Here is a 25,575-nt window from a genome sequence, read left to right on the forward strand (position 1 = left end):
CCACTTGTTAAAGATGGCCTCTGGCTGGCTAGTTCCAGGATGACTGTGTGCAGGGGGCAGCTTCATGAACCAGTCCATTGGCCTGGTACTGATACCCAGCAAGAAATGCCCATCTGTTGTATTTGAGCCATTCGATTCGAGGGTCTACTTGGCCCAGCAGTAGAACCTACCCTCGTGAATACAGTCTTTCCCTAGATGGAAGCACTATAAGCAAACCACATTTGGGAGCAGAGAAGAGGAAACAGGGAGATTCCCCCTGTCCTTTGAGGCTTATGCATGTAGCTGGAAGTACAGGAGGAAAAGGAAAGTGCTTACCAGGCTTGCCAGAGTTAAGGGTTGCCTCTTCCTTGAGTGGGGGTACTGTCTCAGTTTCTCCTGGCCCCTGAATTGACTCCAGTACCTTGGAGCTCCCCCCAGCCCTGGGACCTGGCTGTAAAGCCACCTGTGGTCTGTCAGGAAACGTGGGCTCATCGTGGCTGAGAGCCCGCAATGCTTCCTTCTCTTAGGTTCTGTGATGTTAAACAATCTGCCCACCATTCCTACTAATCACTAAAGTTCCATACGCCTGCCAGGGTTTCGGCATCCAAACCATACCTTCCTACCAGTTCTGGCCCTTGCAAATTCACAGACAAAATTTAGGCAGGGAGCTCTGATTTTCAGTCCCACGGCTCTGGGCCCTGTTGGGTGGGAAGAAAGGAGTGGTGTGGGGTGAATGGCCTGGGGAATTGAGTATGGGGTATCTTTTTGGAATGATAAAATGTCCTGGAGTTAGACAGTGGTGATGGTTGCACAGTGTACTGAACTGTACACTCTAAAAGAGGGAATTTTATGGTTTGCGAATTATACCTTAATTGTTAAAAAAAATCATTCATTTACACAAACATTAGCAAACTCCTAGGGAGCCAGGTGCTGGGGATCCACAGTCCAGCAAAGCATCTCTGCCCCCAGAGCGGGTCAAATATGCTTGTTGTCCTCTTTGGTGTCAGAGTTGAAACCTCAGCCCTACTTTTCCCTAGGGGTGTCAGGACGGAAAAGAGGAGATAAAAGCTATTTGGAAGTTTGCAAAGGCCAGGACAAATGTAAGGCTTGGGGCATCCACGCTGTGGTTCTCTGAAGGTTCCTTGAAGGCATGAGCCCTCCGCGGGGTTGCTTTCCTGTGGCCCCAGGGGCTGAGAGAAGGAGGTAGAGACTCCCATACCTCTGATTGAATCCCCTTCTTCGGCCCAAATTCAGGGGGCAGGATGCCAGCCGGGATAGTAGTAGAGGCAAGGATTCCAAAGAAGCCTGGACTGTGTGGGCTAATAATGTGAGTAGGGCACTTACCGGAGGACACCAGCTTCCTTCCAGCTCAGGATGGTTCTGGGCACCAACGTCTTCTAGGTGGCATTGATCACAACCCTCCCCTTACCAGGGGTATACCAGGGGATACAAGGTCCTTGGCCACAGGTTTTGGAAAAGGTACAGAACAGTTCACACTGCTGTGAATATTTGTGAAAACCGAGAAGATGGAGGGCAGTACTCGAAAGAGCGTTGGGCTGGGAGCCCGAAGTTGCCGACGCACTGTGTAGCCTTGGGCAGGCTATGTGCCCACATGAAACAGCTGTAAGAAAGGGCTGCTGTGTGGGGGTTGCTGCTGTGGGCCAGGCACCAAGCTAAACACTTCACATAGATGATCTCATGGGATCTTTTCCACAACTCTTAGGGTAGGTGCTAATATTTGCATTAAATAGATGAAGATGGCTCATCCATCACCAAATTGGCTACATCCTACTGCCGGGTTGTAGCTTGCAGCGGTCCGTTTCTCTCCAGATCCCAGTCAAGCTCCTTTGTCTCCAGGACTGCCCTCCTAACTAGTTCCCCAATTTCAGGCAGCCCTGCCACTTCCCCATCCTTTCGCTAGAGAACATAAGTCAGATCTGTCACTCTTCTGCCTAAAGCCCTGCAGTAGCATCCCATTGCCCTGGGGATGACACAGCCAATCTCCACCAGGGCCTGGGGGTCTGCACACCCTGTCCACGCAGGGCCACTCTGTCCCGTGGCCGCCTCTGCAACGCCCCCTCTCAGCTCTTTGTCCTGCCTCTGGGTCTTTGCAGCCCCAGAGCACAGCTGCCTCTCTCCTCCCCGGGGCCCACCCCTTCTCATCCTTGGAGAGGGGCCTTGGCACGCTTCCTCTGCGCAACCCCGGTCTTTGGTACTGCGGTTAGCGATACAAGTTTTGTGTGTTTACCCCGGACTGGACACCGCGACCCGCGCCTGTTTGGCTCTCCATCCTGCCCCCCGGCCCTCCCCCGCACCCGGCACAGTGCCGGCTTGCAGCGGGGTGCCCGGCGCGGTCTCCCGGATTGGCATTTACATGCGTGCAGCCGGAGGCTGGTGATCCGCCGCCGGAGGTGGCTCCGCCAGTGCCCCGGAGCCGCGCCGAGCTCCCGCAGCTTCCGAGGGGCCTGGCCGAAAGGCGGCGGAAGCCGGAGGCACCCGGAAGGCGTTCCTGGTTGCTAGGGCTCTCGCGGGCCGCAGTGCCCCGGGCGCCCTCCGGGGGGCGGTGCCGGGGAGGGAGGGGGTCGTGTGCCCGGCCGCAGTGTCCGGGTCGCCCTCCGGGGGGCGGTGCCGGGGCGGGGGGTCGGGTGCACGGCCGCAGTGCTCGAGGCGCCTTCTGGGGCTGCCGGGAGCGGGGCCGGGGGGCGGGCGCGCGCCGAGCCACGCCCACGTCCAGCGGGAGGAGCCCGGGGCACGCGGCGACAGCGGAGCGGCCGGGGCGGGGGCGGCCCGGCGGGGTGGCGCACGGGGCGGGCTTTAGGGGCCCCGCGTCCCTGCGCCCGCTCGGCCCCGCATACGCCTGGAGGGGTGTCGCCGGGCCTGGAAGACGCGGCGGACGGCGTCGGAGGTCGGTGCGCCGGCGTTGGGGCCCTCGCGGAGGAGGGCGGTCGTGCGGGGTAACCGGGCCCAGGCCTGCTTCACCCCAGTTCCCCCAGCACACGAAAACTGGGAGGTTTAGTCACGGCGAGGGTAGGGCAAACTCGCCCCCTCCCCATCCGCCCCTCGAAACTTTCACGAAGTCATCCCGGGTAAGACGGGCGGCCCCTCCCTCACGCCCCCACCCTGGGAGTGCTCGAGGGTCACCCCTGGGTGGAAACTAGTGTTACCGGGCAGGAGGAAAGCCCCCGTTTGTAGGGGGGCAATACCTGGGCTTACCCGAGTGCCCACCGACTCGGGTGCGCTAGGAGGTCCGCTTCTCTCCCCATGCAGCCCCAGGTTCCAAGGGGACAAAGGCCAGTGGTCCTGAACTAACTCTGGCGGGGCTGGGGAAGGCCAGGAAGCCTGAAGTCCACCCGGAGCTGCTTCTGGTGGCTGATGTGGGGCGCTTTCCTCCCCCCCCCCGACCCCAGTAAACACACCCGCCTTTCCCCTCCAGGAAGAGCCCCTCTGACCTTTGGATGTACAGTCAGGGTGGGAAGGGGAGAGGCCCTGGGGAGCTGATGATCCCTCCGAGGGCCGGGCACAGGGCAGAGGGTCAGACAGTTTGGGAAAGGGCTTTCAGGTGTGGCAGCTAGCTCGTACCTTGGGTTCGAAGGCCAGCAGGTAAAATAAGTAAAATATCAGGGAGGCCTGCTCAGGCTGGTGTGTATAAGTGTGCATGACCACTCTAGCACCCCAAACTCTCAGGCCGCCCTGCCCTCACCCTTGCGCCTAGAGAGGAGCCCTCCAAGGAGCACTGGGCCGAAGCCAGCATCTGGAGGGCTTCCACCTCAGGGAGGAGACTTGGGCCTGGTCTTGTTCAGGACTACTTAGCGGGTACCGGGTGGAGCTGGCCTGAGCCGCTGTCCTCCAGGGCCAGACTGGTCTTTGGTGGTGAGATGAGAAAGCCAGGGTCCAGACACAGGTGGGGAGCAGACTCTTGTCGGGGTGTTGAGGGAACCACAAGTGACTTGCTCCCAGGAGGGTGTCCAAGTTCCAGGGTCTTGGTTTTCCCTGTGAGTGTGTATGTGCCACCTGAATGAGTCTGCCCAGAGCGGCTCCCTCTTCAGGCTTTGTCTTCCTTCAGAAATCAGTCTTTTTTGGGGTATATTCAGTGTGCATCCCCTGGAGGGCTGGCCATGGAATGCCAACTCTCAGCCTGCCCCCCTCTTCCCTGACCCGTGAGTGTGGCTGCCTGTCCCTCCCCCTCCCCAAGATTGCGAGGGGACGTTCAGGGTGAGTCACACTCCAGTGGCCCCCTCACTCAGACAGCCACTTGGAAGCATGGCTGTGGAAATCTACCCTTGGTGTAACTGTTATGACTCAAAAACTGCGTGTTTTATTTGTAATCTCTGTGAAGCAATGCTGGGGCCATGTCCTCGCTTTGGTTAGAGGCCACATGGTTCTTATGTCTTCTGAGGCATGACCTTTTAACAGCTTTGGCACAAATGTAACTTCCTCACTTCTCAGTAGGTTCCTAACAGGCCCTTGCTTGTATTATTGGAGAAGAACCCTCCTGGAGTCAGGCTGGTGTCTTTGGCAGAGAAAACAGGATTTACTGAGAAAATACAAGCGTAGGGCGCCTGGGTGGCTCAGTCGGTTGAGCGTCTGCCTTCGGCTCAGGTCATGGTCCCAGGGTCCTGGGATCGAGCCCCGCATCGGGCTCCCTGCACAGTGGGAAGCCTGCTTCTCCCTCTCCCACTCCCCCTGCTTGTGTTCCCTCTCTCGCTGTGTCTCTCTCTGTCAAATAAATAAATAAAAAAAAAAAAAGAAAATACAAGCGTAAACCAGATTGTGTGTGTGTGTGTGTGTGTGTGTGTGTGTGTGTGTGTGTGTTGGGGAGGTGGCAAAGGTTGCATTCCATAAGAGTTGCTGGACAATTAGGATTTGTTCTCTTGGATCTTCTTTTATGCTAATATTCTGAGTCTAGACTGATGTAGTTAAGATTCTCTGGGGTCACTCTCTCTGGCTTGATGTTCGGTTCAAAATCAGGTGACAGGTCTGGCAGTTCCTGAAGAAGTTAAATCTAGAGTTACCATAGGACCTAGCTATCCCACACCTAGGCGTATACACTCAAGAGAATTAGAAACAAACGTCCACACGAAAACTTGTACACAGATGTTCATAGGAGCATTATTCATAACAGCCAAAAGGTGGGAACAACCCAACTGACGGATGGATAAACAAAATGTGGTATCTCCACACGATGGAATGTTAGCTATAAGAAAGAAAGAATACTGATATATGCTGCAGTTTAGATGAATCTTGGAAACGTTATGCTAAGGGAAGGAGGCCAGACGCAAAAGGTAGGGAGCAGGTGAATCTGTAGAGACAGAGATGAGTGGTTGCCAAGGACTGGAGGGAGAAGGGCACGGGGAGTGATTGCTAATGTAAGAGGTTATTTTGGTGAGTGATGAGCATGTTCTGGGGTTAGATTGTGGTGATGGTTGCACAACTTTATGAATGTACTAGCAACCGCTGGATTGTATACTTTCAACTAGTGTAATATAGGAATATCTCAGCTTATAAAAATAGATGGTAGGAGGCCTGCCCTGGTTTTAAACCTTTATTATTTCTATAAAAAGGACATACTCAGTTAAAAATTTTCAAGCAATACAAAAACAAAACAAAACAAAAGCTTTAAAGAGGAAAGTAAAAATATCACCTGGTGACCACTATTAGCGTTTTGGTTTGGAGTGCAGTTCCGGTCAGAGTGTTGAGGGTGGAACTTGGACAAATTATTAAACTGGTTTCCAAGATGGGGACAAAAATCCACAGCTGTTCAGCACAGAGGTATGGATAAAAGCACAATGAATGCTAGCCGATGGAATCATTATGTGTCTATGTGTCTGTGGAGCTGGGTGTCTGTGTCCGATTGTACACAGTGGGATTAGGCTTTTTTTTTTTTTTTTTTTTAAAGATTTTGTGTATTTATTTGACAGAGAGCGCCTTTAGGGTATGTAGCTGGGAACGCAGGTCTATGGCTTAAGCCCAGGATTCGGTGTCCCCAAGTAGTTGTGGCCTAGCAGAGTCTGGCTGTCTTGGGCCAGGCAAGACTTGGCACTGGAAGAGCCAAGGGAGCGTTGGTGTGTCCAAGAGCCTTGGGCAGGGGAGGCTGCTGAGAAGGAAGGGTGGAATGGGCTGGAGAGCTGCCAGCCCCCATTCCCCAAGTGGGAGCGTCAGAGGCTAGTAGGGGGGAGAGAGGGACAGATTCCAGGAGAGGCCTCAGGCAGCTTGGAGTGTAAAAGCACCTCCCCTCCCCTGGCCCAGCTATGGTAGCCCCTTAGGGGCCTGGCTCTGCCCTCAGGCCCCAGTCCCTCCACTGGGAGTCCGGAGAAGCAGTTTGCTTTCATGGAGGGGTTAGCTGAGGCCAGGGTTAGCCCTTTGGGGAAGCCAGCTGATGATCCCTGGGGGCTGAGGGAGCAGGGATTCAACTCCTTTGGCCAAGCCACTGTCCGTCAGGCCTATGCTGGGGTCGTGGGGCTTTCTTCACTGGGAAGGAGACCCTGGTGATTATGGCCTGGGGGTAGGCCTGAGAATAGCCGTGGCAGTGTGACATGGGTCTGCTGGCCCCTGCCACCTGCCCTCCTGGCCTCCCCACCTCGTTCCCTGAACTTCCAACCCCTCCCTTCCTGCCACTGGACTTTATGGCCTAAGCTTTGCCTTCAGTGGTGAAGGCCCCTGGTTCCACTCTTTTTCAGGGCTCCTCCTTGAGCTGCCCTGGTGGTCTGGTGTGACCTGACCCATGGTGGACCCTGTCTCCCCAGCAAGCTGTGTATCCTCTCTAGTGCCCGTGCCCAGCCAACTTGGAAACAGAGTTCTCTGGGTTCTCCCCAACCTCCTTTCAGGCTGCTAGCACAGAGGGGTGTGTTGAAGGGGGCAGGTGAAATGCACCTCTTCCATAGCCCTCCACATTCACAGGCTCTGCTCAGCTCCTGGGGTCCTCTCCTGACTTCTGGCTGGGTCCCTAGGCCCCCTTGGGTCCTGGCCCCAGGAAATATTCTCTTTCTGGCCCAATTGGCAGATTCAGCCTGATGAACACTCAGGGGACCAGCTCTGGACTACCTTTCTGAAGGCCTGGAGCCGTGAAAGTGGCACTCCTGGGGACTTGTCTTGGTCAGAGCCCTGCTGAGGACTCAGTTTCCTCATTTGTAAAATGGGTAGAATGTACAAGCCTCAATGCACTGGGGACCATTTAGCTAATGAGAAACAAAGTTAAATCTCTTCTAATTTCCTCTGCCAAATCTCCACCCCGCCCCATCCCCAGGTTCTCTCTCCCCCAGGGGAGAAATGAAACAGTGGGTCTTTTTTTTTTTTTTTTTAAAGATTTTATTTATTTATTTGAGAGAGAGAATGAGATAGAGAGCATGAGAGGGGGGAGGGTCAGAAGGAGAAGCAGACTCCCCGCCGAGCAGGGAGCCCGATGCGGGACTCGATCCCGGGACTCCAGGATCATGACCTGAGCCGAAGGCAGTCGCCTAACCAACTGAGCCACCCAGGCGCCCAGAAACAGTGGGTCTTTGAATACCAATGAGAACGGTTCCTGGAGGTCCATAAGCTGCCTCTGGAAGTGGGGGAAGATCTGGGGGCCATCTTGGAGGGGGTCACCATGTCCTGGAAACTTACGTGTGCAAGGACATCTCAGTGTGTCCCCCCCCCATTACAGGGGGTAAATCGTGGTCCAGAGAGGGGGAGCGTTGTGCCCCAGGCCACACAGATGATATAGAACAGAGTAGTAGCCTTCCCATCCCTGTAGTGCTGTCTGAGAGGGTCCCAGATGGACTGGAACATGCTGTCTGTCCTTCAAGGTTGACCTTCCAGGTTGGGGTTCAATTTCTGGGGCACCTGGGTGACTTAGTTGGTTAAGCGTCTGCCTTTGGCCCAGGTCATGATCTCGGGGTCCTGGGATTGAGCCCTGTGTTGGTCTCCCTGCTCAGCGGGGAGGGGTGTCTGCTTGTCCCTCTCCTTTTCTGCTCTCTCCCTCTGTGTTCTCTTTCTCTCACTCTCTCTCAAATAAATAAGTAAAATCCTTTTTTTTTTTTTGAAATATTTTATTTATTATTTATTTGAGAGAGAGAGTGAGCAAGAGAGAGCAAGCGAGCACGAGCAGAGGGAGGGAGAGGGAGAAGCAGGCTCCCCACTGAGCAGGGAGCCCCGACGCGGGGCTCCATCCCAGGACCCTGAGATCATGACCTGAGCTGAGGGCGAACACTTAACCAACTGAGCCACCCAGGCGCCCCTAAATAAGTAAAATTAAAAAAAAAAGGTTAAGTTCAATTTCTTATTTCCTTGCCCTCCCCCTCTCTGCATCCCTGCCCCTCGCCCTGAACATCCCCTCCCTGAAGCCCACAGCAGCTATCAGCTTCTCTTGCTGCTTTCTGTGCAGGGGAAGCTTTTGTTTCTTTCCTTAGCATAGCTCTCCGGCAGCCTAGCTTATTCCTGCCTCTCCCTGAAGCCTGGCACAGGCCAGGAGGAGGTTTGATTGCCTGTTGCCCTTGAGCCAGCATCTCTCCGCAGGATGCTCTCAGGGTCTCTGCTCCTCAGGCAGCGGGGCTCCCACCCCAGCGAGCCCTGAGGCGGCACCACGAGTGACCTTCTCTGGGGCTAAGCTGGGCTGGGGACGGGGCCCTTCGCTGCAGCCCTGGGCCAGCCCCTCCGCCCTCCCTAGAGGCAGAGTCTGGGATGTACCAGATGACCCAGGCCCTCGGGAGGCTGAGCCTGGAGGTGGGCAGCCTCCCAGACTAGCTAGGAAAGCACAGGCAAACTGCTCCTGTCTTTTTCCTTTGTGCTCAGCAGTTCAGCGTCTAGTGACCCAACCCAATGCTGTCCTCTGCCTCAGCCGTCCTTCAGTGTCCAGTTCGGGGCCAGGCAGTGGTTCTCGAATTTTAGCTCCTTAGGGGTTCAACCAAAGTTGGTTCTCAGTTTGCCAGGAACTGGTCAGGCTGCCACAGTCCCCGTGTGAGCATGAGCCTGGGGCACACTTGGTCTGCAGATCTGGCTTCTGCCCTCTGCAGACGCTCTTGCAGGTGACCACTCCCCTGTCGCAGGCATCAGGTAGGACCCGGCACCCCACTCCCTCTGACTGGAACCCGCGTGATCAGTGCTTCTCCCCCACCTTCTTTCTTACCGGCAGACATTGCTTTCTCCCCCCTCTCCTGGGGGACGTGGCTCAGGTGCACCTCCCCTGTCCCAGGAATGCTCAGCGGACTGACCTGCTCACCGCAGGCCCCTCTTCCCCACCCTACTGTCATGACGTTCATCGTACCACATCCTGTTTTGCGGGTTGCTCGGCATAACCTGCTAATTGATCTCCTTCAACCTAGGGCTCAAGGTGGTGGCCTGCGCGCCGGGCGGAGTCCAGTGTCTGCCCAGTGTGCCTGCCGGTTCCCCACCGGTACGCACCCCTGCCTCTTGTTACTGCACAGCTCCCATCATCAGCCTCGGCCACCCGGCCCCGCGAGCCTGCAGGTCCTGCCTTTATACCGGCAGAGACCGCATCTCTGTCCGTCCGTGATTACGGCATGTCCACGGCACAGAGCATGCCAGAAAGCAGGAACCCAGTTAATGCACGTTGTCGAGGGAACAAATATATTGAATGAAAAAAATACACAACAATTTATTTGATGTGTGCAAAAAGTAACATTGTAGGTGCACAGACTATCTGGAGGGATTCATGTACACGGGGTAATCGCGGATGCCTCCGAGAAGGGAACTGGTGGTTGGGCAATGGGGTAGAATTAGGGTACACCTTGTTCCTTTGGAATTTAATTCACACGTTACAAAATTGGAATTTCCTTAATAGACAGTTATATAATTTAAAAGATTAAGTCATGAGGCACCTGGCTGCCTCAGTCAGTAGAATGTGACTCCTGATCTTGGGGTTATGAGTTTGAGCCCCACGTTGGGTGTAGAGTTTACAAAAAATAAAAATAAATAATACATTAAAAGATCAAGTCTTGTCATTTGAGGCCTCTCTTGCTGTGTCCCCCCCGCCCCCGCCCAGCACCTGAGCCCCCTGATTCTGATGCGGTCTCTCCTCCTATCCCAGCAGTGCCTGGTTCGAGATGGGGTCCCAGGTGTCCGTGGACGTGGGAGCTGTGCGCGTGGTGATCGTGGGTGGGGGCTTTGGTGGGATAGCTGCTGCCAGCCAGCTGCAGGCTCTGAACATCCCCTTCATGCTGGTGGACATGAAGGACTGCTTCCATCACAATGTGGCAGCCCTCCGGGCCTCCGTGGAAAGTGGTAATGGACTCTCTTCTGGGGCTTTCTTTGTGAGAGTGGTCTTGTCACCACTGTGGGTGTGGGGGTGGTTTTTGCCACTTAGGGCGAGGCCTAAATTCCACCTTTAGAGAAATTCTGGAGATTCTTTAGGTCACTGGCCTTAAGCAGCTACCGTATCAAGGCTGTAGAAGTAAGAGCTGGAGCTTCCGGGGACCTGGTGAGGCCCAGGCGGGCGCTGTCGGGGGCGGTGGTATGTCCACAATGCCACTGGCTCAGCTCTTCGGCCAAGGTTACCCCTCAGGAAAGGTTTTGAGTTATTCTGGCCTCCCGCAGGCAGCCCAGTTTTACTCTCTGACCTCCTCTGCACCCATTCCCCAGGGTTTGCCAAAAAGACATTCATTTCCTACTCCGTGACCTTCAAGGAAAACTTCCGGCAGGGGCTGGTCATAGAGATAGACCTGCAGAATCAGACGGTGCTGCTCGAGGATGGTGAGGTGAGCATGGTGGGGGCTGACCTGATCCTCAGCTGGCTTCACGAGGCCCCAGGGGGCCGCAGCTGCCGGTGGGATGAGACCTGGATGTTCTCAAGGGTGGAGAGTCATCAATAGCCCCCACACGGTGCTGGCCGGATAGCAGATTCCTCATAAGCAAAGGCCTGGCCCTAGCAGACTTCTCCTGAGCCTTTCCTATACGCCAGGCACTGTCTTAGCCTTACTTAGTTTCTTTCTTTCTTTCTTTCTTTTTTTTTTTTTTAAAGATTTTAATTATTTATTTGACAGAGAGAGATACAGCGAGAGAGGGAACACAAGCAGGGGGAGTGGGAGAGGGAGAAGCAGGCTTCCCGCCAAGCAGGGAGCCCGATGCAGGGCTCAATCCCAGGACCCTGAGATCATGACCTGAGCTGAAGGCAGACGCCCAATGACTGAGCCATGCAGGCACCCCAAGCCTTACTTAGTTTCATTTCATGCCCACCATGACTCCGTGGGGGAGGTGGTATAGCCTTTTTACAGAGAGGTTAAATGGCTTGCTGAAGGTCCCACAGCTGGTAAGAGACTCAGCCAGGATTTGAACCCAGACAGTTTCACCCCAGAGTCTACACTCTGAAAGCTAGTGTCCCAGACCAGGCCCCAGCCCAGCCGGCCTGTGGGGGCCCTCCCTGCTATGTGGAATCAAAGGCTAGGCGCACACATGATCCCACATCCCCTGGATTGGGAGCTCACTGGGGCAGAGAGGCTTTCACTCATCTCGGCATTCCCCAGCCCTGGGAAGAGCCCAGAGCCTGGCATACCCCTGCAGTGACTGGGGATCCATCAGGGAGCTGCCATATGTCATGGGAAGGGCCGCCTCCAGCCCGGCCCTAGGGGACACAGTTTCTGTCCTCAGTGACTTCGTGCGAATCTGTCTTCCTTGAATTAGTTTTAGGCCTGAGGAATCTCTCAGTTGGAAAGATGACCGAGTCTCCTTGTCCTGTGCTTTGGGCAGTGCTTTCCAGAGCCCTAGGAGGGATCATGAGGGCATCTTGGGCCCCCACGGAGAAGGGGCTGAAGGGCTACAGCCCCTCCGCTCCCCCTCCCACCAGAGCAGTGCTGATTTTGCCAACTTTCTATATTTAGGCTCCAAACAGAATTTCCCTCCCTCCCTCCCTTTTTTTGTGGGAGCAGGGGAAGTTTCTTGGGAAATACCTAGGAGGTTCCTAACGGACTGCACACAGGAGGCTAAGAGTTCTGCTGTCCGCACTGCAGCCTCCCGTGCCCGGCCTGCCCGCCGCTGTGGGAGCACACCCCTCCCAGTCCTGTGTGTGGCGGCCCCAGCAGGACGGGCGCGCTGCTCGCTTAGGTATGGCCCGGGTTCTAGTGCTTCCTCTTGGCCTGCTCAGCATGATGGTTTTGCTCCTTTCAGAGGAGGGTGGCCGCGGTGTGCCCAGGCCTCTCCCCCGCTGGTGCTGCTTGCCCGGTGGGCCCGATCGCAGGCAGAAGCCCAAGCCTGCCCTCACCTCCTTTCTCCCGCCCCCCACAGGCCCTGTCCTTCTCACACCTCATCCTGGCCACTGGCAGCACCGGGCTCTTTCCGGGCAAGTTTACTCAGGTTTCCAGCCGGGAGGCTGCTATCCAGGCCTACGAGGACATGGTGAAGCAGGTGAGCGGCCTCTTGGCCTGGGGGTGGGGGGTGGGGGATGGGGTGGGCCGCGAGGGTCAGGCGGGGCCCCGCGAGAGGGGAACCGCTATGGGGACATGTGGGGCGGCAGCAAGGAGACCCCCGGGCGCAGCCATGGAGATGGAGAGTTAGTAGGAAGAGACGCCCTGGTGGGGACCTTTGTCTCTCCTCGAAGTCTGGGTAGGAGCACCCCAGGCCTTATGTTGTGACTGGTGTATCCCCGACTTGTCTCTCTTGGGGTCCCGTTTGCACAGGCCTTTGTGTTTTACGGAGCGGGCGTGGATCCGTGACCTCAGGCAGTTTTCAGTGAGGGGTGGGCAGGGTCTGGCACTGCTGAAAGATGGGGAGTGGAGCCCCAGAGAAGGATCCCACGGCGAGTGCAGCTGCGTGACTATGGCCAGGTCCTGCCCACTCTGCCAAGCTTCTGAGAAGCCTGGGGAGCCTCTTGCACCGTCATGAACGGATGTGAGTGTGGAGGTTAGGATCCTGGCTATGAACTCAGACAGACCTGGGCCGTGGTCACCTGAATGGTGGAATGGTGGGCAAGCGAGAACATGCGGGGAGACGCCCAGCACGACCTGGCCCCGAGGAAGCACGTTTGGACCCCAAATTGGGACTCTTCTTTGGCCAAGGAGCCCCCACCCTGGCCGAGCCACAGGACAGGCTGGGTCTGAGGGTGTGTTTCACGCTTCCTTCCGCTCCAGGTCCAGCGCTCACAGTCGGTGGTGGTGGTGGGAGGCGGCTCTGCTGGAGTGGAGATGGCTGCGGAGGTTAAGACTGAATTCCCCGAGAAGGAGGTGGGCACACGGCCTTGCCTTTGGACTCTCAGAGCCCGGCGTCTCTGTGCAAGGAGCATGGGGGATTGGCTTGGGGCCCGGGCGGCGGCGCTCCACGATCGCGGAGTGGGATCGCGTGCTTCCGGGGCCCCCGCTCTCTGCAGTGGGGAGTCCCCTGATGTCCCGCAGAGCTGGGGCCGGTCCTCATTCAGGGAGGGGGCCTGCCCTCCGGTCCAACCAGGGGCAGTGAGCCCAGGAGGGCTACCTTACAGAAGGTGAGCTCGCGTCCCCTGCGGTGTTCAGCTTCTTGAGACATAAACATAGACTTTGATTCCCTCTGTTTGGTGGCAGCTGGCCTGGTCAGAGACACCCGCAGGTGGCGTTTTGTCTGGGGCAAGGGCGGCCTTTTGGTCTTCGCGAGACGGTAGCCCTTGGCCTGAGTAGCCGCAGGGGGGTCCCTGCCGTGCAGCCCCCTCACTGCCCGTGCGGGGGAAGGACTGGCCAGCGCCCGTGGCAGGAGCGCCCCTTGAATGATGGGGGGATGGAGGACCTGCCCGGAGCCCTGGAGAGAAAGAGACCGTCCACAGGAGGTAGAGGCTCGGCAGAGGGCCGAGTAATGAGCGGTAATTATGGGTCCTTGAGGCAAGAGCTTGCTTGCAGCTGATGCTAGACCGGCTTCTGAGAACCCCATGGACACCGTGTCTGGTTCTTTCTCCCGGGGGAAAGGCAGATTGGTTTTGAAAAGATCAGTATGGGCTAATTTAATTATATGGCTGTTTTCTGACAAAGTATTGGACATTATTATGAGTGATTGATGTAAAAGTTTTTAAATTTGGATGTATGGGGTGAAGACCAGGCTGAAGTTGTAAGCCACTCAGTAGGACTTGCATATGTCTATGGACAGATACAAGTAATAGTGTCCACCCTTTATTCAGGACTCAGTATGTGCTGAGTTATGTGCTTTCTACATGTTTTCTCAATTCATCGTCACAAATTGCCTAATTGCCTGTGGGTGGCACTGGATCCCTGTTTGACGGACTCTTTGGGGGGTGTCCGAGTGAGTATCTGAGAGGAGACTTCAGCTCCGACAGTCTGGCTTTAAAGCCCGAGCTTCGAGCCTCGTGCCAGGCTGCCCCCGCTTCCCGGTGCTAACCCAGATGGCAAGGAGACGTGCTGGGAGTGCCAGTGTTAGAGCTGGCCGTAACGTGAACGCCAGCCTGACTTGCGGCCAGAATGGCCATGGCTTATGTATAGACTGTAATCATCAGTGCCCGAGACCCTTGGAAATAATCCCCCCGCGGCTCTGGGGTGGGTGGCTGTGGACTGTGGAGCGCTGGCTCCTTCTGAGACAGTCTCTGACCAGATGTGGGCTCCGGCCCAGCTCGCCTTACCTGGTTCCGGCATTGGGCAGATGACTTCTCTGGGGCCTCAGTAAACCGGTGGGTGGGGAGGAGGTGGGGGAGAGAGACCGACGCGTTTGTGAGCCTCTCTTTGTAAGACTCAGTGGCTCCTTCTCTGCCCCGTGGTCGCTTGTCCAGGTCACTCTCATCCACTCCCAAGTGGCCCTTGCCGACAAGGAGATCCTGCCCTGCGTCCGGCAGGAAGCGAAGGAGATCCTGCTCCAGAAAGGCGTGCAGCTGCTGCTGAGTACGTGCCCCCCCCCCGCCCCCCTGCCCACCCCTCCCCCTGGCCCGGCGAGATCGGGCTCAGAGGCTCACTGCCCCAGCTCGAGGGCCCTCTGGGTCCTGGGCTTGAGCATTTGAGCCTTGTCCAGCTGGGGGGTGTGCCTGTCTGCAGACTGGGCAGAGGCCCTGGTACTCACGGCGCCCCCAGGCCAGGAGGCGGCACACTGTCCGGCGGAGTGGGACCACTTCGCTGAGTGCTTTAAAAAATCACCTCAAGGGTTTGACCTGAATTATGCCGTCTCTGTGGTGGACTGGGCTTTTTTTTCTTTTTTGGTTTGTATTTTTTGTTTGAGGAGTGTGAGCTTTGTGGAGAGCAGGAGGGGAGAGCACCACCCAGCTTGTCTAGACAGTGGGTCCCTAACCCTGGCGCCGTGACCGGCACACTTCGCGGGGCTCAGCCTCTGTGCTTTCCACAGGGAGGGGTGACGTGTCTGTTCTGTGCAGACCCCTCCCGGCTCTTGGTCTCCTTGTACCTGGCCGTGCAATACTGGGACCACCTTTACTCTGGGGCAGTGCAGAGTGTGGGCGAGCTTCTGGACTTTTCTTGCTTTCCCCTTAGTCGGCGGTGCGCCTGGAGGGTCTTGCTGCCTGGTTAGGGTGGTGTGGCTGACATTCCAGGATGTGTGGTTGAGGTCCCCTTCAAATTGCTTTTCCCAGAACTTCTTGAGAAATCCAGCTTCACTTTCCCACACTGCTTCTGGGGACTTTCCTCCCTTTGGATCCTCTGTGGGGGTCGGATGGCCACCTTGTGCTTCTTGGGGCAGCAGGGTGGACTGGCAGAGGGGCGGGGAAGAAGGCAGGAGGGAAGGATCGCTTTGTTGGGCCCCTTGATGCTGTGCCTACCCCCTGCCGGCCTCCCACTCATGGATCTCACTTGACAGGTGAGCGGGTGAGCAACCTGGAGGATCTGCCTTTTAATGAGTATCGAGAGTGCATCCGGGTGCACACGGACAAAGGCACAGAGGTGGCCACCAACTTGGTGATCGTCTGCAACGGTATTAAGATCAACAGCTCGGCCTACTACAGTGCATTCGGTAAGCAGGAGCCGGGGCCTGCTCCCCAGGCCGCCTCCTTACTGTGCGGCCGCCGCAGGCCCTGCAGGCCTCTCTCCGCTGGAATCAGCGTTGCCCTGCCTTCCTCCCCCCTCCTTCCCAACAGCTCAGGTCTCTTCTGAATGGTGACATCAAACTTTACATTCAGGCCTGGGTCGACTCTTGCTATGCCTTCCTGCATTTTGGCCATGACTTAGGCCAAGGTGGCCCAAGTGACCAGTCTTTCAAAAATCGGAGCCCGCCCCCTCGTGGTGAGAGCTGGGAACAGGTTTCAGAGCGAAGGAAAGATAAATTGTTTCACTTTTTGTGAACATGGAGGAGACAAAATTCCCGAGTCAGGCTTTTTACTGTTTATTCACAGGTGTGCTGTTCTCCCCAGACCCTGATCCAGACCTTTGGCCACTGAGCTTGGAATGACCATTTGGGGAGTAGAGGAAATAATGTGGCCTCAGGTTCAATAGTGAACTCCCCAGCTAACTGGAGGCTGGGGGGCGGGGGGTGGAGTCCTGGCCTCCGTGGGTGAGCTGGAGACTCTGTGACTCTTCCTCAGGCCCCATGATTGCTGTGTCCCCAGGTCGCTATCATTTACTCCGTAGCACCCTCCTGGACGAGGAGCACCTGTGTGGGTCCTGCGGGAAAGAACTGGCGGGTCCCAGAAGAAGGAAGCTAGTCCAGGCCGTGCGTGGGGGTGGGATCGAGCGCCTATAATGGCCAGAGATCCCAGAATTTTACACCCCTTTGTCTTAATGTTATATTTTCAAAAATAATTCTTTTAAGTCCCTTAAAAAGTTTAGCATTTACTAGAGCCCTGCATTGACTTAAAAAATCTGCTCCCTGGGCGCCTGGGTGGCTCAGTTGGTTGGGCGACTGCCTTCGGCTCAGGTCATGATCCTGGAGACCCGGGATCGAGTCCCGCATCGGGCTCCCTGCTCGGCGGGGAGTCTGCTTCTCCCTCTGACCTCACCCCTCTCATGTGCTCTCTCTCTCATTCTCTCTCTCAAATAAATAAAATCTTAAAAAAAAAAAAAAATCTGCTCCCTGTTCAAAGGGAAATTCAAGACTTGGCAGAGGCGCAGCACGGTCCCTGTCAGGCAGTGACTTTACAGGGTCGTGCGTGTTGTGGAAAACGGCACGTGCTACCGGTTTCCATCCCGGAACAGTCACCTTGCTTTGCAGGAAGAGTTCTGAGGTGGGGACTGAGGCAGAACTAAATGAGGTGGATGTGTGCCTCTGGAGCTGTGCCTTTGGAGGGTGGCTTACCCAGCCCCAGACGGGTGTCTTCTCCATGTTCTCCCGGCCACGTGACAGGGTTTCTGGGTTGGCTTTGCCCGGCAGAGAGTCACCTGGCCAGCAATGGCGCGCTCCGAGTGAACGAGCATCTCCAGGTGGAGGGCTGCAGCCACATCTACGCCATCGGCGACTGTGCAGACGTGAAGGAGCCCAAGATGGCCTATCACGCTGGCCTGCATGCCGGCGTTGCCGTGGCCAACATCGTCAACTCCATGAAGCAGAGGCCCCTCAAGGCCTACAAGCCAGGTAAGGAAGCCCCGCGTACCTCAGGGCCTCGCCTGTCTCCCCGAAAGTCTTACGCATTTCCCTGTCCTCACACAGGAGGCCCCGGGAGGGTTTGTGCCCTGGGACTTGCAGGCCCACGGATGGCGAGCGGGGGTCTGGTTTGTGCGCACGTGTCTGCTCCACAGGGGCGCTGACGTTCCTCCTGGCCATGGGGAGAAACGACGGCGTGGGCCAGATCAGTGGCTTCTACGTGGGGCGGCTCATGGTTCGGCTGGCCAAGAGCCGGGACCTGTTCGTCTCCTCAAGCTGGAAGACCATGCGGCAGTCTCCACCTTGAGCTGGAGCGGGGCTGGAGACGAGGTACTGCTGGGGGGACAGAGTGCTTGACGGGCGGTACCCGCCCGACGAATGCCAAAGGGCAGATGCCCTTTTCCTGGAGTAAGACACCAGGGATGTACTGATCAGACACACAACTTACAGAAAGCCAAAACCGGGAGAGGGAGAGAGAGAGCCATTGGAAAAAAGACACCTCCTAGAGGATTCTTCCTGGGTTTGGAGAGTTTGGCCTGCAGCTGTGCTGGCTGAGGGTTCACTTGGTCCTGGGGAGGGTATAGCGGCCTTCTCTACCCCAGGCTCCTCGTGCGTGTGCGTGCATGTTTGTGTGTGTGCGCATGTGTGGGCATGCACATGTGTGGGGGTTCAGGGCTCTCAGAGCAGGAGAGAGCAGAGTCTTCTGGTGGCTGGCATGCTGTCTGTTAGGGCAGGAAGGGGAGCATGCACGGTGAGACCAGCTAAGGAAGGGGAGCTGGGGTAGAAATGGCCTGCATCCTGAGCCTCTCCCGTCCCATCCTGGGAGGGAAACCTCATGCATTCTGCAATACTCAGGTTGTTAATAGGAGCCTAATTTCAAACTATTAGTCCCTACAGTCTTTCATTTTCACGAGACTTTCTATATTTCCTTTTCTAGGTCCTGATTATATACCATAGGTTACATTTAGGAAGGAAGAATTAGATAGACTCCCCTCCCGGTTAGCCCGTCCTAACCGAGAGTGAGTTTTTACAAAGCTAGTGGGTTAAGACCGAAGCCTGGCCTGCCTGCCAGCCGCTGGAGAAGTTAAGGAGAGGCAGCTGAGCTAACAGGACCCTTGGGTGGGTTGCCATTGGGCTCACATTCAGGGAGCAGAGCGGGGCTTCCCGGTGAACCCCTGTGTGCTTCTAGGCTGCTGTCTCAGCCGATTTTGTAAGGGACAAAACTCCAGCTGATGCTGGGGGCGGGGGACCCTGTGGGAACCTCTGGGGTTCTGCGCTTCTGGTTTCCTGGCCAACCCCAGGGACACTTGGGGGGGCCCAGCCTGCCACTCTCTGTGTTTAGGTACATAAATGACTCTATCTGGGAGAGGACTTCCATCGGAGGGAGTCTATTTTGGAAGACATAGGTTAAATCTCCATAGTGGAAGTGGTTGGTGATTTCATCCGAATAAATGCAGGCCCTGCTCACTTTTGATGGTGACCTCTGGGTCCTTGGCCAGAGTCCTGGGGACCCCCGCCTCACTGGGGTTCTCAGTCCTCCCAGCCTGGGCTGTGGTCCAGGTCAGTTCCATTTGTTCCCTAGGCCTATGTGAGACCTGTGCCTCTCTCCCGTAGGATGGCTGCCCTGCCGGAGGCTTCACCCAGGACTCCCTTCCTGTGGACCAAGGCCAACCAGGCTCCCCTTCTGGAAGCGAGAGCACAGACCATCCCGTGCTGTCTGACCTGGGGCCTAGCAGGGTGGGCGTCTCAGCCTGTGTGTGACAGGCCTTGTTCTGTTTATAACATTTTACAAGCGTCCACTCGTGGGGACACAGTTTTCTAAACTGAGGAAAATGTTGCAATAAAAGACTATGGTGTTGTAAGAAAAGACACTGGATCTTCTGTTTTTTTTCCTTTCATTTTCTTTTTCTTTAAAAAACAAAACAAAACAAAAGCCTGAAGCAAAATCTTCTTAGGAGTAGATACAGATGTCATGGGGGGGGTGGGCACTAAAAACAGAAAAGGAAAGCACCAGTGAGACGCCTTTCTCATTTTCTTCTCGCCGCCACCGAACACAGCCAACAAAAGCCCAAGTCACTTTTATGCCCTCTTCCCTTGCAAAAAGGAGAAACAAGGTTTTAAGAATTTTGAAAGGATTTTTTTTGTGTGTGTGTAAAAGTCAATGCTATAAATCTAAAACGAAGTCTGTCTTTTAAAAAAGTTCTAAAACAACAGGAAGAAAACACATGGAAAGAAACCCCTTGTGGAGACCTGGTTAATTACAGACGGAGGCTCTTTTAAATGAGAATAGAAAAGGCAGAGGGCTCCTTCCGTGGGCAGGCCCCGCTCCCGCGGCCCCCGTGACCCGCTGCCCTGCCAACTGCCCTCCACTCCCCTGCCGTCACCCTTCCTCTCTCCTTTTAAAAAAGAAAGCCCCACTCCCGTGACTTGGATCCTGCTCCGAGGGCCAGCGCGGCCGGCCAGGCGGGCGGCTACTTGGTGTCGAGCTTGGCCATCTCCTGCACGTAGATGCCAATGCTCTCACTGTCAAAGAGCAGGAAGTAGACATTCTTCAGCGAGGACGCGCTCGAGTCGTCAAAGTGGGCCGAGATGGCTTTGAGGGTCACCTGGGCGGCCGTCTGTTTGGGGAAGCAGTTTCTGTGCCGGAGGAAAAGAAGAGCTGATGTCACTTGGGTTCCCAGGACCCACGGGGTAACTGGGCCCTCAGCCCGGAGCGGGGGCAGCGCGGTGCCTTCTGATCTCGGCACCAGGCCTTTTGGTTCTGTCTCATGGGGTCACTGCGGGCAGGCGGGGCCACCTCCTTTGCCCTGAGGCGGAGGGGCAGCCTGGGAGGGGGCAGGCAGGCCCTGCTTTACGCGAGCCACGCTGGCTCGGACAGGCACGCTGCGTTCAGCCCAAGTCATGGGGCTGCCCGCTGAGCCGCGCTCGTGCTCGGATGAATCACTGTCACCTGCCTCAAGTCGAGCCGGGCTTTAAAACCACAACCAGCTCAGCATCTGAAATCGCTGGTGTTCAAAAACGCACAGCTCCCTCGAAACCTCTGTAGGGTGTCAGGTTGTTGGTGAAAGGGGAAAAATGTACGCTCAAAAGTGCGTCTCCTAACTCCTTTGTGAGCGCTGAGTGCCCCTCCCACCGACCCACAGGGACGTGCTGCTGTGATCTGAGTGTGGGGGACTCTGGGCAGGGTCAGGGGGCTGGGCCATGGCATCCGCCTCCGGGGACACAGCCAGCATAGTCCTCTGGGGTCGGCCACCGAGGCCCCTCGGGCGGGGGCGGGACGAGCCTGCCTGACGGGAATTCTCGCTCGCATGCAGTGTCCCAGCTCAGCACCCACCAGGACACGTGGTCCCGGCTCCACGAAGAACTCAGCCCGCGGTGCCTCTGGGCCAGGCTGCGGAGACCCCGCACTGCTCGCTCAGCTTGAGGTGGGATGACAGCAGGAAGCTAGGCCTCACGATTCCCCTCCGAGCCTCCCCCTGCGAGAACATCTTTAGTGTGTAAGCCCTACCTATGTTGCAGAGGGGCACCTCTTCAGAGACAGCGTGTTCAGAATGGAAGCGATAGCTCGCTTTAAGTACGAGTGTGACGGGAGAGGACAGGCAACCTGTGAGGACAGACAACCTCCTTCCCCGCCTGCTGTGGCTCTTGCCCTCAGCCGGGGTCCCTGACAATCAGAACCATCGCTTCTCCTAACTCCCAGAGCAGAGCCCTGGTGAGAGCCTGTCATTCTCTGGGCGTGTCTGTGAGGGCCTCAGCCTCCAGGCCCTCCTCCCCTCCACCCCAGCACCACACGACCCCCGGGCCTTCGGAGGCGGGAGTGCTGGGGTGGGGGGGTCTGGGATTCCGTACTCCAACCTTCTAACACAGCCGAGTCACCAAGGCCGGGCCACGGACCCCACTCGGACTAGCAAGGCCTTTGAGCCTGGTGTTTCCTTTTCTTTTAAGTGGGCTCCTCAACCGCGTGGAACCCAAGGCGAGGCTCCCGACCAGCCCTGGGGTCATGACCTGAGCCGAGATCCAGGCTCGGACGCCTAACCGGCTGAGCCCCGAGCCTGGGGTTTTCTGATCACGTGTTCTGACAGGGGCAGCCGCTGGGGATGTGGGCACTGACCATGGCAGGCTCTCGGAGAAGCTCTGCCCCCCGCTCCTCTCCAACACTGCCTTTCTCTGTGTTTCCAAGACCCCCGGCCTCCCCCGCCCGCCTGGAGGAGCACGTCTTACCTGCCGCTGGGGAACGGTGGGAACGCCACGGACTTGAGCTTCTTGTCCTCTGCCGCCGACAGGCAGTTTTTGATGGTCTCTTCAAGCTGTTCTTCACATTTGTCGGAGCCCCACTGAGGGATGTGACAGTGGATGACAAATTTGGCGGCAAGTCCGCTGGATTGGCTGACAGCGGCTGGGACAGGAGAGAAACACTGCCGGTTAGTCCCCACACCTTCCCCTTCAGTCAGGGGCTGAGGCCGGACCTCACGGAAGCCTCTCAGATGTGTGCGGACGGGGACGCGAGAGGAGCTGGCTGGGCACCTCTGATGCGACTGGACGTCTGCCGGAGAGCGGGAGCCCTGTCGGGCTTGCTGGGGCCAGTGGGCGCCCCAGATGAATGCGTTAGCGGCTCTCACATGCCGCCGGGTTCGGCTACCTAGTGACCATGGTTCCCAGTGAGAGGTACCCATCAGAATCATCTCTGACGGCTGAGGAGTGGCCTCCCCCGGATGTCCACGTCCAGATCCCTGGAACCTGGGAGCGTGGCCTTACATGGCAAGAGGGGCTTTGCAGAAGTGATTTAGTGAAGGCTCTTGAGATGGGGGGATTATCTGGGATTATGGGGGCGAGCCCTAAATGTAATCACCTGGGTCCTTCTAAGAGGGGCAGAGGGGGGCGGGCAGGAAGGTGAAAGGTAGGAGCAGGTGATGGGGGGACAGAGCATAGCGTGGAGCGACACGGCCAGGAGCCAGGCCTGGCCCAGCCCAGCAGCCGCTCTGTAGTGTTAGTAACACTGACTCGTCACAGCGGTGGTAGGAAAGGACCGCAGCACTTTCCGCAAATAGACAGGGAGGCCCTGCCGCCCGCACCAGGCCCCAGGGCCCGGCTCGGTGGGTCTGGTGCAGGACTTGTGCGCATGAGTGCTTTAGGGCCCTCCGTAAATGGAGAAGCGCTGCGCTCCTCGGTCGCACCCCGACCCCCCTCACGGCCGGGGACTGTCTTCTGGTCGCCTCGACATACCTGAGGAGCCCCCCCTCGGGAGCAGGGGTTCAAAACGGGCTGTGCAGTTCAGTAATGCCAGCCTCGTCTCATTGTTCCAGTTCGTACTCCTTTCTAGGCCCCCAGGCCGGTCCCGAGCAGTCCAGTTGGATCCACTGGCCATTCTCCCACTGCCCGGGGCCGTGGTGGCCGCAGCCGAGTGCCGCTGCCCTACGCCACCCTCCTTGCGGAGCTGGGGCTCTGTGCCCCTCAAGGGACCGGGTGTGGCGAGGGTCCCGGCCTTGCTCTGGGAGCCTGGGGTGGTTTGGGCAGGCCGTGGCCGCCAGGGACAGTGTTTGTAACACAAATGGGTGTCTGTTGCATTCCAGAGCAGGGTGTGCGGTTGGTTTGAAAGATTGATTTGAAATAATATGACGCCCACCTAGTCTCTGAGAAGTGTTTCCTAGCGACGTCCGGTGTTGGAGAACTTACGGCTGCACTCGCCAGGGTGGGCGGGAGGACACCCTTTGTGTACCCCTGTGTCAGCTGCCTTCCCAGCGTCGGCTGGTGCGGGCTGACGCGCACGTGCGTGAAGTTGGTCCGCATAAACACAGGAGGCCGCGGGCATGACGGGCTTGACTCTGACCGTGTACAGGGGCACACCAGGGGCACAGTGTCCCGGGGCCTGGAGTCTGGGCTGTTCTGCAGAGAAGCCGGGACCCTGGGGATTGGCCCCACTGCTGGCTTTGACCTGTCCTGCCACCGCTGCCTGCCGCCCTTCTGTCCCTCCCCGCACGTGCGTTTGTCTTATCTCTCAGTGCGGCTCTGTCTCCCAGTCTTACATGTGACATTCTGTCATTGCTATCTGTATGGGGAGTGGGATGTGCAGATTATAAAGTGTGGACTCATGTTTTCTCTCGACTGGAAACCCCGTTACTTTTCTAGCAATCAGATCTGAGCACAACAGTCCCCGGCTTAAACTCTCAAAGGCGCCCCTCTTGTTTATATAGGATCTCCTGCCTGCTGCTGGCCCCTTGCTGGCTCATGACCTGGGCCTTCTCACACACGATAGCCTTACTGCCCACAGTGTCCCTGCCCCCAGGCGGGTCTTACATCTTCACTGGAGCCTCCCGAGCTCCCCTGAGGAGAGGGAGGGGCTCCCACCCTGTGCCCTTCTGTTGTCTATCTCTCCTCCTGGACAGTCCCGTGCTTGAGGGCAGGAGTGGGTTTCATTGTCTTTAGAGCCCTGGCATTTGGGCAGCACTTGGCACCAACTCCATGTGAGGTGGTGTGTGTGCATATGGGGAGGACACAGATCTGAGGTTGGAGCCACCTGCCAACAAATTACTCAAAAGCCTTGATGGGCCCCTGGGTGGCTCAGTTGGTAAGCGTCTGCCTTCGGCTCAGGTCATGGTCCCAGGGTCCTGGGATTGAGCCCCACATCAGGCTCCCTGCTCCGCGGGAAGCCTGCTTCTCCCTCTCCCACTCCACCTGCTTGTGTTCCCTCTCTTGCTGTGCCTCTCTCTGTCAAATAAATAAAATCTTAAAAAAAAAAAACCTTGAAAAACTTATGCGCAAATATTCATAGCCACTCTATTCGCAATAGCCCAAGGTGGAAACAAACCCACTGGTGAATGCACGATCAAAGTGGACTATTAGCCATCGAAAGGAATGAAGCACTAAGGCATCTACAACATGGATGGACCTTGAAATGATTATATGAAGTGAAGGAAGCCAGGCACCAAAGGTCACAAAGCCTAGGATTCTGCTTACGTGCAATGTCCTGACCAGACAAATCCACAGAGGCAGAAGGCGGACTGGTGGTGGCCAGGGGCGGGGGGAGGAGGGAGGGGTGTTCACCGGAGGTGACAGGAGCGCTCCGGATCCTGGCAGTGGTGATGCTGGAATCTCATGATGAGTGTAAGTTACCCAATAGCTTTATCTCTGGCTGATCGTGTGCAAACTGACTTGAACTACCCAGACGCTTTGTCATCCCCAGGGTGTGTGAAATGGTGTACACAGGCCTGCTCAAGTTCTCTGGGAGAAGCACAGGTGGGTCTCATCTAGGCTGCGGTGTATTTTGCTCAGCACACTGTGCATGAAGCGAGTGACGCTGGCGGGGAGGGGGGTGAGGCTGTGTTGGGAACACGGGCCCGAGGCGACGCTTACCTTCAGCAACTTCCAAAGGGCCTTGGGATTTACGAAGCTCCTTTACTGTTTCCAAGAACTCTTTGCCGCCGGCCTTTTCCAAGGCCTTCCCTGCGGAGAACAAGGGAAGCCATTGCTGTTGTCCTTTCCAAAGTCATTAGCTACACTGTTCCACATAGTTTTAGTAGGCCAGAGAACTAACCCCTCAACCACACTGAGAAAGTAGGAATCACACTTCGCAGTGGGAATCCTGGTTGCCAGTGGTCACTGCTGGCCGGGGTCTCTAGGCTTCTGTCCCACAGGACTCGGATTCTAGCAAACTCTCTCTCTTTTAAGATTTTACTTATTTATTTTAGAGAGAGCTTGCTTGCACGCAAGTGGGCAAAGGGCAGAGGGAGAGGGAGAGAGAGAATCTCAAGCAGACACCTCACTGAGCTTGAAGCCCGATGCAGGACTCAATCTCACAACCCTGAGATCATGGCCTGAGCTGAAATCAAGAGTCAGATGCTCAACCGACTGAGCCAATCAGGTGCCCCTCTGAGCTGAAATCAAGAGTCAGATGCTCAACCGACTGAGCCAATCAGGTGCCCCTCTGAGCTGAAATCAAGAGTCAGATGCTCAACCGACTGAGCCAATCAGGTGTCCCTCTAGCAAACTCTTTTAAGGGACCTTTGAGGGAGTGATTTGGTCATAAGCAGTCTCAAGACATGAATCCTAAAGGTGATTTTTACAAAATGGAAGTACAGCGGACACACGAGGTTACATGGGTTTCAGGCATACCACACAGTGCTCGGACAAGTCTACACGTCACGCTGTGCTCACCGCCAGGGGATCCACCGTCTTGGACCGTTCGGCGCC

The 25,575-nt window shown here is 56.6% G+C and overlaps 2 protein-coding genes across 6 annotated transcripts in view; one reads left to right on the forward strand and one right to left on the reverse strand.

Moving 5' to 3' along the window:
- Positions 1 to 2,745: 2,745 nt before the first annotated feature.
- AIFM2 (AIF family member 2, ferroptosis suppressor) lies at positions 2,746 to 19,255 on the forward strand. Of its 5 annotated transcripts, none has more exons than XM_081824134.1 (10): positions 2,746 to 2,884; positions 10,007 to 10,197; positions 10,555 to 10,670; positions 12,193 to 12,312; positions 13,035 to 13,127; positions 14,645 to 14,753; positions 15,673 to 15,825; positions 17,179 to 17,379; positions 17,544 to 17,718; positions 19,003 to 19,255. In XM_081824134.1, the coding sequence occupies exons 2-9, from the start codon at positions 10,020 to 10,022 to the stop codon at positions 17,693 to 17,695; spliced, it is 1,122 nt and encodes a 373-aa protein (XP_081680260.1). In that variant the 5' UTR covers positions 2,746 to 2,884; positions 10,007 to 10,019; the 3' UTR covers positions 17,696 to 17,718; positions 19,003 to 19,255. The 5 variants fall into 5 exon arrangements, with proteins under 5 accessions (XP_081680260.1, XP_081680259.1, XP_081680258.1 ...); XM_081824133.1 differs by having other exon boundaries at positions 2,752 to 2,884; positions 10,004 to 10,197; XM_081824132.1 differs by having other exon boundaries at positions 2,784 to 3,065; positions 10,004 to 10,197.
- Positions 19,256 to 19,266: 11 nt separating this feature from the next.
- The window catches only part of MACROH2A2 (macroH2A.2 histone), a 48,982-nt gene continuing 42,673 nt past the window's right edge, over positions 19,267 to 25,575 (reverse strand). Inside the window, exons 7-9 of the mRNA XM_081824137.1 lie at positions 24,739 to 24,828; positions 21,610 to 21,784; positions 19,267 to 20,025 (exon numbers count right to left, since the gene is read on the reverse strand). Coding sequence (XP_081680263.1) covers positions 19,860 to 20,025; positions 21,610 to 21,784; positions 24,739 to 24,828 — 431 coding nt within the window. The 3' untranslated portion in view covers positions 19,267 to 19,859. The remainder of the gene's footprint in view (positions 20,026 to 21,609; positions 21,785 to 24,738; positions 24,829 to 25,575) is intronic.

The sequence above is a fragment of the Leptonychotes weddellii genome, chromosome 6, assembly GCF_054177405.1.
Source record: "Leptonychotes weddellii isolate Sample4059 chromosome 6, ASM5417740v2, whole genome shotgun sequence".
NCBI lineage: Eukaryota > Metazoa > Chordata > Mammalia > Carnivora > Phocidae > Leptonychotes > Leptonychotes weddellii.